Source organism: Camelina sativa, chromosome 16 (genome assembly GCF_030686135.1).
Source record: "Camelina sativa cultivar CO46 ecotype springtype chromosome 16, ASM3068613v1".
NCBI lineage: Eukaryota > Viridiplantae > Streptophyta > Magnoliopsida > Brassicales > Brassicaceae > Camelina > Camelina sativa.
The window spans coordinates 6,889,412-6,902,049 of NC_141895.1; the positions used below are offsets into that span (position 1 = coordinate 6,889,412).

Sequence of the window (12,638 nt, forward strand, 5' to 3'; positions counted from 1 at the left end):
GTGAGTGTAGAGGTGGAAATGAGATATATTTACATAACTTGCGGCACTTATTTTAATCGTTAAGCAGATTATATAACATTATACACATTTTGAACTTGTTTTCGTTGATTTAGATTTCTATTGTTAAATGTGTATGATGATGACTAGTGTAATTTGTTGGTGAAAAAACATTATTTATATGGCCTTTTAATGAGATTTTATTAGGACAAATTAAATTATACGATGAATAAGTAAGTTCATGTTTGTATCTTAACAAATATGTGGCCTTTATAAAATTTTCTATTACTATAAAAGCACTTTTAACTACAACTATGTTTTACTGTTTTTTCATAACCATATTTTCAAATTTTTGTTTAAACTATGAATCACGAAATAATCAACTAAGATAGGAAAAGGGAGTAAATTGCACGAGAAATTTTGATTCAGATTGTAAACTTGTTATCTTTAATAAGGTTGTAAAACAATCATAATTTGTTATGACGGCGACGACATAAATGGAGAACCTAATTTAGCTAAGAAATGTGCATGGTTACTTACTGATGGTATACCACGCTGAAGGCTGAAGCTAGAGACTAGATATGTCGAACCAATGCTTTCTTCACCACCTTCAAATAAGTAGTCATCTTGTGCTTGATCATTTTCGTAGAATTTATTGAATATCAAGTTTTTAGATTTGTTACAAAAATCCAACTTTTGGGTTTCTTAGAGTAGTTGTCAACCCAAGATAAACTAGTATTGCTAAGGTTTGTCAAGACCATGAATTCTCCACTCCCGAAATCTGGATGGTTAATATACTTATATTTGACAGTAACAATTCAGGATATGTGATACTGAATGTACCTAATGATTATTAACTTGAATCTGATCTTATGAATGAAACGGGGTGACAATTCGTATACTGATGAATAATTGTTGCCCAAGAAAAAATAAAAATAAATCTAACCTTCTAAGTCAACGAGAGGCTTACGAGAGGCTTCTAAGTATTGATCGTTACCGTTAAAAGTGTTCCGTTTAAACTCCCGCAACTCCGTTAGAAATATTCCGTTAACCTTTAATGAAGAAGAAAAAAAAAAAAAACACACACACACACATAGACCTCTCTCTCATTCTCATGTTGTTCATCTTTTCATCGACAGTGGAAGAGACTAGAGAGAGAGCGATCAAGTGAATTTCGAAACTCTCAGATCTGGGAAATGAGAGCTTCTTAGATCTATGATTTTTCGAATCTGTTGATCCATTTTTCTCGCACAAATCGTCCCTGGATCTGATTTTCATCAGCTTACCATTCCGGCGTGGATACAACAACAATCATGAATCCTTTCTCTTCCGGGACGCGTCTCAGGTTAGGATTCACTTTGCTTCCGATCTCTAACTATAGTAATATGCGATACTTCCAGTGTTGCGTTTTTGATTTCTAAATCCGTAAATGTAGCTTTGATTCTTTAAGTTTTCTACTGGCGAATCTGTATATTTGTCGGCAAAATTCAATTCGGAAAATGAAATTGTATTGGTGGATTATGGAAGTGAGAGATTAGGCATGTTGTAATTGTATAATCAAATCCTCTTAAGCTTTGTGCTAGTGTTACAGTAATACAGTTTACTTTGCTTGGATTCATCATTTGTTGATGTTTGCAGCGACATGATTCGGGCTATACGTGCAAGTAAAACTGCTGCTGAGGAACGTGCTGTTGTAAGGAAAGAATGTGCTGCAATCCGTGCTTCTATTAATGAAAATGACCAGGACTACAGACACAGGGATCTAGCAAAGCTCATGTTCATTCACATGCTTGGTTATCCAACTCATTTCGGGCAGATGGAGTGCTTGAAGTTAATTGCTTCTCCTGGGTTTCCTGAGAAGAGGATTGGTTATCTTGGATTGATGTTGCTTCTTGATGAAAGGCAAGAAGTGCTAATGCTTGTCACCAACTCCCTGAAGCAGTATCCTTTTTGGTGGAATTTTTTCGAATTTGATTCTTTTTTTTTTAGTTTTTAAATTTTTTGCTGGCAGCTTCGTACAAATTTTTAAATTGATATTGTGAGAACCTTGACTCACGTCTAGAGATCTGAATCACACAAACCAATACATTGTGGGGCTTGCTCTCTGTGCTTTAGGAAATATTTGTTCAGCAGAAATGGCTCGTGATCTCGCCCCTGAAGTTGAAAGATTGCTTCAATTTCGTGATCCAAATATACGCAAGAAAGTGAGTGCTTTCTCCTACTGTAATTGTACCTGTTCAGATAACAGAAGTTTAGAAGCTAAGTTGACTTGCATGTTTTAACTAAATAAAGCAGTAATTTAAGAGCTATGCATTCATTTTCATGAATCTTAACTTTACTTCTGTTATTTTTGTATCCATTGACGAGCACAACAGATGAACTTTTCATTCGTTAACTTTTTTCTTTATTTAGGCAGCTCTTTGCGCCATAAGGATCATCAGAAAAGTTCCTGATCTTTCTGAGAACTTTATTAATCCTGGTGCTGCTTTACTCAAAGAAAAGCATCATGGTGTTCTCATTACGGGAGTTCACCTTTGCACGGAGATCTGTAATGTCAGTTCCGAAGCCCTTGAATATTTCCGTAAGGTAAACTGCTGATATCCTTTCTATTTGGTTAAAAGAATATTAGGCTGCCTTGTATGTTGTAGTGTGCACTCTCCTTCTCTCTTGGAGAATTTAAAAGTAGCTCTATATCTGTTCATTAGACTTCTCTTTGTAACTCCTAGCCTCCTACTGTCTCATAGTTTCATTATCCTTCTTTCTGGAATCTATATCATCCATGCATCCCCATTTTTTTCTCTTTGGATTCATGGTTTTCCTGCGACCCTTACATAATTTACTTACATGCTGAACTGATTTGTTTCAATCATTCTTTTGCTTGACATGATGGAAAATTAGCGGTTTCCTTATCTGATTGACAGAAATGCACAGAGGGCTTGGTTAAAACCCTGAGAGATATTGCAAACAGTCCATATTCACCAGAGTATGATGTTGCTGGAATTATGGATCCATTTCTTCACATCAGATTGCTCAGACTGTTGCGTGTTTTGGGCCAAGGGGATGCAGATGCTAGTGACTGTATGAATGATATACTTGCTCAGGTTTGTTGTACTTAGTCTTTCAAGTTTTTTTTTTCAAGTCTTTTCCTGGCTTGAATGACCTGGGTTTTCATGTATTGCTGTCTTTGTGATCCTTTATTTGCTTTTCAAAAGCTTCCTTTATGTTATTTTCATAATGTTTTGCTCTTTCTGATTTTCCAAAATCAATAAAGGTAACAAATGAAGCCTTTTTCTCACCTTCATGGATTTTGCTAGAAGGATCTCTGTTACACTTGCATTAAAAAAAATTTTTGATCTAGAGCAGTGAGAATCATAATCACAAAAAATCGTTTTGATTCCCAACTTGATTTTTTATGTCTTAGGTGGCATCAAAAACCGAGTCGAACAAAAATGCAGGCAACGCTATCCTATACGAATGCGTTCAAACGATAATGAGCATTGAAGAAAACGGTGGCTTACGAGTCCTTGCAATCAATATCTTAGGAAAATTCTTGTCCAACCGAGATAATAACATCAGGTTTTTATCGAGTACCACCATTGTTTGAGTTTTCTGTAACCTTATCTCTTGACATCTTACTATTGATCAACAGTAATCTTTCAATTTTTATTTGCTAGAATACCGATAATTATTGATTCACTCAAATATGTCTAGTTTTCCGTGATTCTTTTTTTTTTGTTTTTTTTGTTTTCTGCTTGAAGCAGCAACTCTTATAAAGATAAAATAAACCAAACCTGACATGTTTTGACAGTATTGTGTATGGATGTGGAAGATATTTTGTGGCAATTGATAACACACTGCACCTGATGCCTTTCTTGTCTCTCCATTGACCACCTTCCAAAAACGATAAACCTTAGCTTTGCTTTCTCAGATACGTAGCATTAAACATGCTGATGAGAGCCTTAACTGTTGATTCCCAAGCGGTTCAGAGACACAGAGCTACAATCCTGGAGTGTGTTAAGGTATTTTATATGGTGTTACACTTTCTCTGTTGGTTGTATCTTATTGACTTACCAGATGATTTTTAGTCCACTGTTTTACTGGTTACGGAATTCAATTTAACCGCTGAGCCATAACATGCTTCCCGGCTTGGTGTTTTACTATAGTCACTGAATATATTTTTTTACATGTAACCATCCAATTCTATTTAGGTAGTCTGAGATCACTCTTTATTAAATGGAAAAAGTGTTCTAAAATATCTTCTGGTTTAGGATTCAGATGCTTCAATTCAGAAAAGGGCACTTGAACTTATTTACCTTCTGGTGAATGAGAATAACGTGAAGCCGCTAGCAAAGGAGCTTATAGAATATTTGGAAGTAAGCGAACAAGATTTTAAGGGAGATCTTGCTGCAAAAATATGCTCCATTGTTGAAAAGTAAGTTTCACGACTTTTCAGCCAGCATGTACTGATATTTCATTTATCTGGTAGATGGTAACTGAACATTTTAATTTGTAACAAAGATCTGAGTAAAGCTAAATCAAAAGTAATCCCTGAATTTTATCAGAATGCTGGCCTGGATGAATGGTGTCCTTCAGACCTGATTGTATTTCCTTTCTGACTAGGTTTGCTCCAGAGAAAATCTGGTACATTGATCAAATGCTAAAGGTTCTATCTGAGGTATACTTTTTAACCCAGGTCGTGAATTACAATTTCTCCATACATTTATCAGTATCAATTGATATGCAGGCTTCTTTAACTAAAAACAAACTCTTTACTTCATATGAAAATAAGTAGATCTTAATTTGAGACTTCTAATCTTGATTAATTTGAGACATGTAGGCTGGAACTTATGTGAAAGAGGATGTATGGCACGCGTTGATTGTTGTAATAACAAATGCCCCTCATCTCCATGGGTACACTGTCAGGGCTTTGTACAGAGCATTATATACATCTTGTGAACAGGTTGGATGACATTTTTCTTTGGTCAGGCGTTTCCTAAATTGTAGTATCTTGTAACTTAGGAGTAAGAGGATCATTTGTGATATTTGGTACAGGAAACTCTTGTGCGGGTTGCAATATGGTGCATAGGAGAATATGCTGATCTGTTGGTAAACAATTCTGGAATGCTTGACTTAGAAGATCCAATAACGGTGAGTACTATCATCCTGCACGAAGGGCTTATTTTTGTGACTGATACTGGAGGTGCAGTTACGGGATCTCTTTCTTGATTTTTTTTTTTTGTCTTGTAACATTTTTGTCCTTCACTGATTTGCTTGGGATCCTCACACCCTAGAAAATATTAACTAATCTCCGTTTTGTGGATTTTCTGCGCCGGCTAGTTCTCTGGTTGATAAAAGGAAAATGGTTTCAGTTGTTATTCTCTGTGTCTTATGCGGGTTATTATTCCTTACTATTTGATTACCCAGTCAAATAGATTTATTGCTGAAATTTTCTGCCCGCGACTTTTTGAATGATCATCTTTACATGCTAAAGACTTGTTTGTTCAATGTAGATATTAGATGGATAGATACTAATTTGAGTTCTCAAGCTTCTGTAATTAGGTAACAGAATCAGATGCAGTGGATGTTATCGAGACTGCTATTAAGCATCATACTTCGGATGTCACAACTAAGGCAATGGCACTCATTGCTCTGTTAAAGATCTCATCTCGTTTTCCTTCTTGTTCAGAGTATGCCAACTCCTACCTACCTTTATTATGTCTACTCAGTTGATTCCAGAGTTTTTGGTTACTAGGGTTATAAAGTATAATCATGCCTGAAGTCTTTTCACGTCCCTGTAAACTTTTTTCTTAAAAATTAGGTGGCAGTGAAAATTAGTCCATGCTACTTCTCATCAGTGATAGGCTTCTTGTATTTGTTTACAGGAGGGTTAAAAGTATTATAGGACAGAACAAAGGTAGCTTTGTCTTAGAACTGCAACAAAGATCTATGGAGTTTAGTTCAGTTATTCAAAAGCATCAGAATATAAGGTAATTCTTTCGATGATACTGAACATATCTGTTCTCATCGATTTTGGATGAGAAGGTTCCATGGATCAATATCTACTAAATTATTCAACACAATCGATCTATATACATGCAGATCTACCTTGCTTGAAAGAATGCCTGTCCTTGATGAGGCAACATTTAGTGGAAGGAGAGCTGGTTCTTTACCTGCATCTGTGTCAACTTCCGGAAAATCTTCGTTTAGTATTCCGAATGGTGTTGCTAAAGCTCCTCTTGTTGATTTACTTGACCTGAGTTCTGATGATACTCCTGCACCAACCTCCTCTGGTGACAACTTTCTTCAAGATCTTCTTGGTGTTGATATAACGCAGCCTTCAGCACAACCTGGTTAGATTTCCAAACTTATACTATACCACTCCACCAGTTGGAACAAAAAAATAACTTAAAGCATAGCATCTGTCGGGTCAGAGATCTGGTATGGCAACTGATAATGATAACCGTCTGTATAGCATATCTTCTTGGAGTCTTAGTTGGAACATAATTCATATACGTTTCTTTAGCCGATATATAGTGTTACGTTTTGTAAAATGATTGGGATGTTCAGTTGTGAAGTTGCATCTTAATGTCTAAATCTTTGAGCTTATTGTTTACCCCTGCGTCTATCAGTTTCAGGTATGCAACCATCGCAAGCTGGAGCGGATATTCTTTTGGATCTGTTGTCAATCGGAACTCCTTCCCCTGTGCAAAATGGCTCGACGAATGGAGACTTGTTATTTATGCAAGATAACAATGCTCCAATAGCATCCATGGATACAATTTCATCAACTTCTCCCACTGCGCCTTCTTCTATGATGGATTTATTGGACGGATTTGGCTCCACCCCACCAAAGAACGGTAAAGATACGATGTTAAGCATTGAAAAGTTACTGTGCACAATTTTCCCTCAGTTTCCGTGTTTTTAGAATGTGATGTTGGCATCTATTTCCTTCACAGAGGACAAGAGTCCAGCATATCCGTCCATTGTTGCTTTTGAAAGCAGCTCCTTGAAGATTGAGTTCAACTTCACAAAGAAACCAGAAAACCCTCAAACGACAAATATTGTGGGCAATTTCACAAATCTTTCTCCTAACGTGTACACAGATTTTCTATTCCAGGCTGCAGTTCCAAAGGTCAGGTCTCAAACTTGTTTTTTTTTGTGTGTGTGTGTGTGTTATAAGCCTTTCGCTTCATAGTTTACTCCAGAAAATATTTCCAAAACAAAAAGCTGCCATGGGCTTCACCGCCATGATAAATTGAAGCTTTAGACTTAAAGTTCATAACTTGGAACTGTTTTGGATTAAGATTCGTGTCTGTCTAAGTTTCCATGATATGATTTCTTAGTTTGATCTAAGATTTCGAAACGATCTGGTTTCTGAAGTTTTGTTGACGATGTTCTAGTATATTCCTAATATTGATAATCACACACATTGCAGTTTCTACAACTTCACCTGGATCCCGCTAGCAGCAACTCTCTTCCAGCCAACGGAAGCATCAAACAAACTATGAGAGTTACAAATAGCCAACAGGGAAAGGTATTATTCCCTTTATTCCTCTGACCAGATTTGTATAACATTTAGCACAACCCTCGATCTGCTGTGAAACCGAGACCGCCGAACTCTCAGAATAATTGCTGTTGTTTCACCGTTTCAGAAACCCATTGTGATGAGGATGAGGGTAGGTTACAAAATTAATGGCAAAGATGTATTGGAAGAAGGACAAATCAACAATTTCCCACGTGGGTTATGAGAATTTTTCAGGTATTCCAAGATTCATATACATATTCCTAATTTTCTATATCATCACTTCCCATAGACTAAAACAAAGTTCGTCATAGAACGTTTGTGTGTGTATTCGTTGTGGCTTTGTGTGAAATTTGGGTTTAAAGAGATATCTTTTTGATGATAGTTTGACTTCGAGTTATGAGAATGTGTCTTGTCAAATGTTATTTTCTTCGCTGCTTCGACCTCTGTTTCATCATTATTAGTGGAACTTGTCATTTAGAAAGAAAAAAATCACAAAAATGTTTGGAGGGTTTGTTTCCTTTGTAATGATTATGTCGAAATTGGGAATCTATGGATGAAGGTTTGAGTTTTGAATGAAATACAGTATGTAGTCCATACGTTCATATGATTTGATGTTGTTGTCTAGATTAATTTGATTAGTGGATTTCTCATGTTAGCGAGGGATCATGGACTCATTTACTTAAGAGGATCATGGACTCATTTACTTAAGAGTCCTAAAATGAAAATACGTAAAGAAGACAATATGATACTTCTCATATTGTATCATGGACTCATTTACTTAAGAGTCCTAAAATGAAAATACGTAAAGAAGACAATATGATACTTCTCAGAAAACATTCATAAATACTAATTTTGCATGGCAGTAATAAATAGTTGGTATTCAAAATTTGGAGAATTACCGTAGTGATAACTCTTAATTGAGATATTACCAAAACCATCTCCTTAGGTCCTTAGCATTTGACCTCAAATGTTTTTGGTGTTAATTAAGAAGATACTTCTATCGCTGGATCTTATAGGTTGGTTAGTGGAATCGTGGATTACGGACGAGAACCCGATAGTACTGCAAAATCGCCTGTGACCAAATTAACAGTATGTCTTTTATACAAATGTGTCGGCTGACCTCAATCGTCAAAGTTAAAAAGACGGGGTTGGGCACGAAACGTTTAACCACGACTGGTGGATGTAACGCTTGAATGGAACATAGACAATTTGCACGGTTTACTTTTTAAATCAGTATATTACATTTATATACTATAGTATAATATTATGATCTGTACAACCAAGATTGATAAATTAAAATCTTATGAGATGCATTAAAAACCATAGTTACTTCTTGAGAAAAAAGGTTATATTTGGTTAATCAAGACACGAAATTCCTTCATTTTTTTTCTCTTGCTTTGTAATAATCATACACTTTCTTTAACTTCTATTTTTTAATTAATTGTTAAAATATTCTAAATCCGTATAATAACTGAAAATCAAACTCAAAATAAATAGATAGACAAAAGTTTTAGTTTTCAACAAATATTGTATGTGACGGATAGAGACGCCTACCTAAACCCCATATATACTATGCACACTGCTGTTTAGGTTGTGTTTACATTTACAATGCCGTCCCAACGTGCTATATTAGCCGACTAGCCCATTTTCTTGAACATTTACAACAATATGTAAATACCGCAATCATTTGATTTAGTTTTCTGGTTTATAACATAAACATATTCACCAAACTAATAGCAATTTCATTTTCAAACACTAATTGTAGCTATGCTAAAACAAAACAAAATAAAAGAAGTCCTTGATACCTTAAAAAATGTGTGGATTATATTTCTATACCTTAAATCAGATTAGTTTCTCCAGATTTTAAGTCTAATGATTTCTCTGAAATGGGGTTGAATGTAAAATAATTTGTATTTCTAAATTTTCTTACCTCTTAACTAATCAGCATACCATTTTCTCACGTTTTTGTGATAATTATAAGAGACTGGTTTCTTGACCAAATGAAGTATGTAATTATGTATACAAAACGAAGGGTGATGAAATAAAGTAGAAAAACCTCGGTTATAGTCTAACTAAGTAAAACATTATAAATTCCATTCCAAGATAGAATTATATGTTTTATAGATTATATTACCTTTTTCAATTTATAAATTTTACGTGATACTTTTGTTCAAGACATGGAATCTGCAAAATTTTAACACAAGTACCGTTAAAACAACGTAATATGTCACTATGTCAGAAACAAGACATACACACTGTTTCAATACCAATATTATTATAAAAATAATATTTTTATTTATTTTTTTTTTGCCAACGAAGAGAAAAATAAAATCTAAGAATTGATAATGTCAGACTACGAAAATTCTTAGTACAATTTATACTTATTGTACGAAAAAGAGAGAGAGAGAGATTTGAATAAACTTAATAATCCTCACTAAGAAACCCACCTATCTTATTCTCTCTATCGTAATTATTATTGTTGCAATTATTGCTATAGTTATAAATATCATTATTACTATTGTAATTATTATGGTTATGGTTATTACTACCCTCACCCACCAAATCATTACGTTCAGCCCTAAACGAATCATTTTGATCTTCTTGACTCATTTCTTCTTTAGCACTGTGGTGAAACGCGAAGTATCCTGGCTGAGTCGCCGGAGGTACAACCGACGGGAGCTTAGAGAGAAGCGCCTCGAGGCTACTCATCGACGGTGTGATCTTCATCGAAAGAGGTAGAGGCGGTGCAGCCGCTCCTACCGCTTGTGGCTGCAAGAAGCGGTGGTTGTGGTCAGAGTGATAAAACTGGTGCTCAGGCTGCTGCTGTGAAGGAGCCACGCCGGGGAAGTGCCATGTTTCAGAAGGTGATGCGTTGATGAAAGGGTAACCAGAAGAAGAAGGATGAGGAAGAAGAACTCCAGGGATGCTCTCTATATAGCTCAGCTTTTTTCTTAGCATCACAACATAGCTTAAATCCTCTATGACCTTTAATAATAACAATTTAATACGTAAATATATCATCTTCTATATATACAAAGTGTATTATATATAGAGCGAGAGAGAGAGAGTGAGAAACCTTGTTAACAGCTCCTAACTGGACAACACCTTCTCGAACAGAAATCAAGGCAATGGTCTGCAAACAATATTCATTTTCATGTAATTATATATTGAGAGCTATACTTTACTAGTTTCATGTAATGCATATCTTTAGAAGTTAAAAAAAAAAAAAAAAAAAAGAGTTGGAGAAACATATACTTTGATACCAGACTGAAACTGAGCTTCCCATGTCCTAGGGTACTGCACAATTACACAAATTTTCAACTAGTATTAGTGATACATTTTCATTTCCTCTAAAACGGTAATAGCATGCACGGGTGTATGTAAAGAAGTGGATAGGTACGTATATGCATATGCTTACTGAGTCAGCAGAGTTGTGCCAAGCAGATAAAAAGTTAATCTCTTGGTCATTAGGTTCTTTGTAAATCCACTTGTGACTGTGATCTGCAGCTACTTTTCCTATCAACCTGCACACAATTTCATAACACTTCAATCATTAGACTATTAGTATTAAATTAATTAACAAGTAATAATTTATTTAGTTGACAGTTAATGATTAATTAAATACTCCCTCTGCCCAAAAATATATGATTAAATACTCCTCTCTTGTCCTCAAGACGTTTAAACAGTTATAGATCATAACCTTTGAATTGAGAAAAAGAGGTACTTTGACTCGTAACTTTCTAAAACCACCTTCTTTACATATACATACATATAGATAGAAAAATCTAAGTAAGAAAATAGGTGTTGAAAATAGTACCAAAAGACACTGTTAACATACAAAAAAAGTGAATCACAAAAGAGAGAAAGTACTATATATATAAGAAAAACGAAATATTTCGCGGAAAAAATATTAAATAAACTTCCTTGTGAACAAATCTTTTGTGGTAAAAAAAAAAAAAGTGTGTATTATCCTCACATACCCTTCTCCATAATTGTAGATTTCATGCGACATCTTGAAGAACAACTCAGGCTGAAGCCCTTGATATTGTTGAAAATCACTACTTCCATAAGCGGCCGAGCCGCCACCGCTACACTCACCGGTACTTACTTCCCCGGCAGAAGCTGCAAAGTTGCAAAAACCATCTTCCCAAACCAAGATCCTGCCAAAATAAAAAACACACATATTATTAAATGTTATTCACCACAAATTTTTATAAATACAACTTTGTAGAGGTGGTTTTTTTTATCTTTACCAGTTTCTTCTGTTTCCTCTCGATCTATCATAAGCTCCTTGACCATCCCATCTACTTGCAAACAACACCAAATGATCATCACATATGCATGATTTTTAAACAAAGATTTTGTTTTACAAAGTACACTTAATTATTTATAATATAAGCCCCAAGCAAAACTCAAAGATTAAAATATACAAAAGAAGAATAGAAAAGGATTAGGATAACACGAAAGTCGAAATCTTTTTTTTTTTTCTAAACACCAAAGTTCTATAAATATATGTATTATTATATACGTTTGATTTTGAATGAAAAGCTTACTTGGGAGGAGGATAGTTTCTGGGCAAGATCCTCCAAAAGACAGCATAAACCCATTGAGAATTCTCATGGATGCATAAGCTTCTTAGTGTGTGTTGAAGAAGATGAGTCACCGCTAATGGATTTAGATGTTCTTCCATTTATTCTAAATTTACAAAGGCCTAATATTTAATTTTTTATTTTTTCTTGGTTTGGGGTTCTCTGTGTAAAGACTTTCTTTAGATAGAAGAAGGTAGCAAACCCTCACTATCTATCCTCCTTTATATAACAAGCGTATAGATCCACACCCCACAAAGCATCTTTATATATATATATATATATATATATATTATTTCATTAAATTTGGATGAAGTTAAGAAATTAATTTCTTTAAGATCTTTGGCTTTTCTTTTCCTTGTGTTTAGCCATTTTACCTAACGTTACTTTATTCTGATCATATTTACTCTCTCTCCTTTTCTTTTGCCAAGTATACGTAAAAGAATTCATTATATTGTGACGCATGAAAAATTGTAAGCAGACCTGAACCTTAGAATATTATTTAATCGTTAGAGTTGATTTTTTATTTT

At 34.8% G+C, this 12,638-nt stretch overlaps 2 protein-coding genes across 5 annotated transcripts; one reads left to right on the forward strand and one right to left on the reverse strand.

Moving 5' to 3' along the window:
* The first annotated feature begins 1,027 nt into the window (after window positions 1–1,027).
* Window positions 1,028–8,845, forward strand: LOC104750108 (AP-1 complex subunit gamma-2). Of its 4 annotated transcripts, none has more exons than XM_087490475.1 (19): window positions 1,030–1,342; window positions 1,636–1,938; window positions 2,060–2,201; window positions 2,410–2,583; window positions 2,919–3,098; window positions 3,419–3,573; window positions 3,926–4,016; window positions 4,266–4,429; window positions 4,618–4,672; window positions 4,835–4,957; window positions 5,050–5,145; window positions 5,557–5,684; window positions 5,880–5,984; window positions 6,097–6,347; window positions 6,627–6,854; window positions 6,954–7,129; window positions 7,433–7,531; window positions 7,650–7,756; window positions 8,539–8,845. In XM_087490475.1, exons 1-18 carry the CDS (start codon window positions 1,311–1,313, stop codon window positions 7,743–7,745), a joined length of 2,598 nt encoding a protein of 865 aa, XP_087346601.1. In that variant the 5' UTR covers window positions 1,030–1,310; the 3' UTR covers window positions 7,746–7,756; window positions 8,539–8,845. The 4 variants fall into 4 exon arrangements, with proteins under 4 accessions (XP_010470157.2, XP_087346601.1, XP_087346602.1 ...); XM_087490477.1 differs by having other exon boundaries at window positions 1,085–1,342; window positions 4,560–4,672; XM_010471855.3 differs by lacking the exon at window positions 8,539–8,845 and having other exon boundaries at window positions 1,028–1,342; window positions 7,650–7,939.
* A 949-nt stretch (window positions 8,846–9,794) lies between these two features.
* LOC104753461 (protein RICE SALT SENSITIVE 3-like) lies at window positions 9,795–12,364 on the reverse strand. Its single transcript, XM_010475713.3, has 7 exons — window positions 12,076–12,364; window positions 11,776–11,826; window positions 11,503–11,682; window positions 10,941–11,046; window positions 10,778–10,819; window positions 10,599–10,655; window positions 9,795–10,507 (listed from the first exon to the last, which is right to left on the reverse strand). Exons 1-7 carry the CDS (start codon window positions 12,210–12,212, stop codon window positions 9,944–9,946), a joined length of 1,137 nt encoding a protein of 378 aa, XP_010474015.2. The 5' UTR covers window positions 12,213–12,364; the 3' UTR covers window positions 9,795–9,943.
* Between the last annotated feature and the right edge of the window lie 274 nt (window positions 12,365–12,638).

Excerpts from the sequence above, each read along its gene's own strand:
- LOC104750108 (XM_010471855.3), top strand. The coding sequence starts at position 1,311 with ATGAATCCTTTCTCTTCCGGGACGCGTCTCAG. Across the intron at positions 5,985-6,096 it reads CAAAAGCATCAGAATATAAG|ATCTACCTTGCTTGAAAGAA; the intron begins GTAATTCTTTCG and ends ATATACATGCAG. Across the intron at positions 7,130-7,432 it reads TCCAGGCTGCAGTTCCAAAG|TTTCTACAACTTCACCTGGA; the intron begins GTCAGGTCTCAA and ends CACACATTGCAG.
- LOC104753461 (XM_010475713.3), bottom strand. The coding sequence starts at position 12,212 with ATGGAAGAACATCTAAATCCATTAGCGGTGACTCATCTTCTTCAACAC. Across the intron at positions 10,656-10,777 it reads AGTTTCAGTCTGGTATCAAA|ACCATTGCCTTGATTTCTGT; the intron begins GTATATGTTTCT and ends TATTGTTTGCAG. Across the intron at positions 10,508-10,598 it reads AGTTAGGAGCTGTTAACAAG|GTCATAGAGGATTTAAGCTA; the intron begins GTTTCTCACTCT and ends TTATTATTAAAG.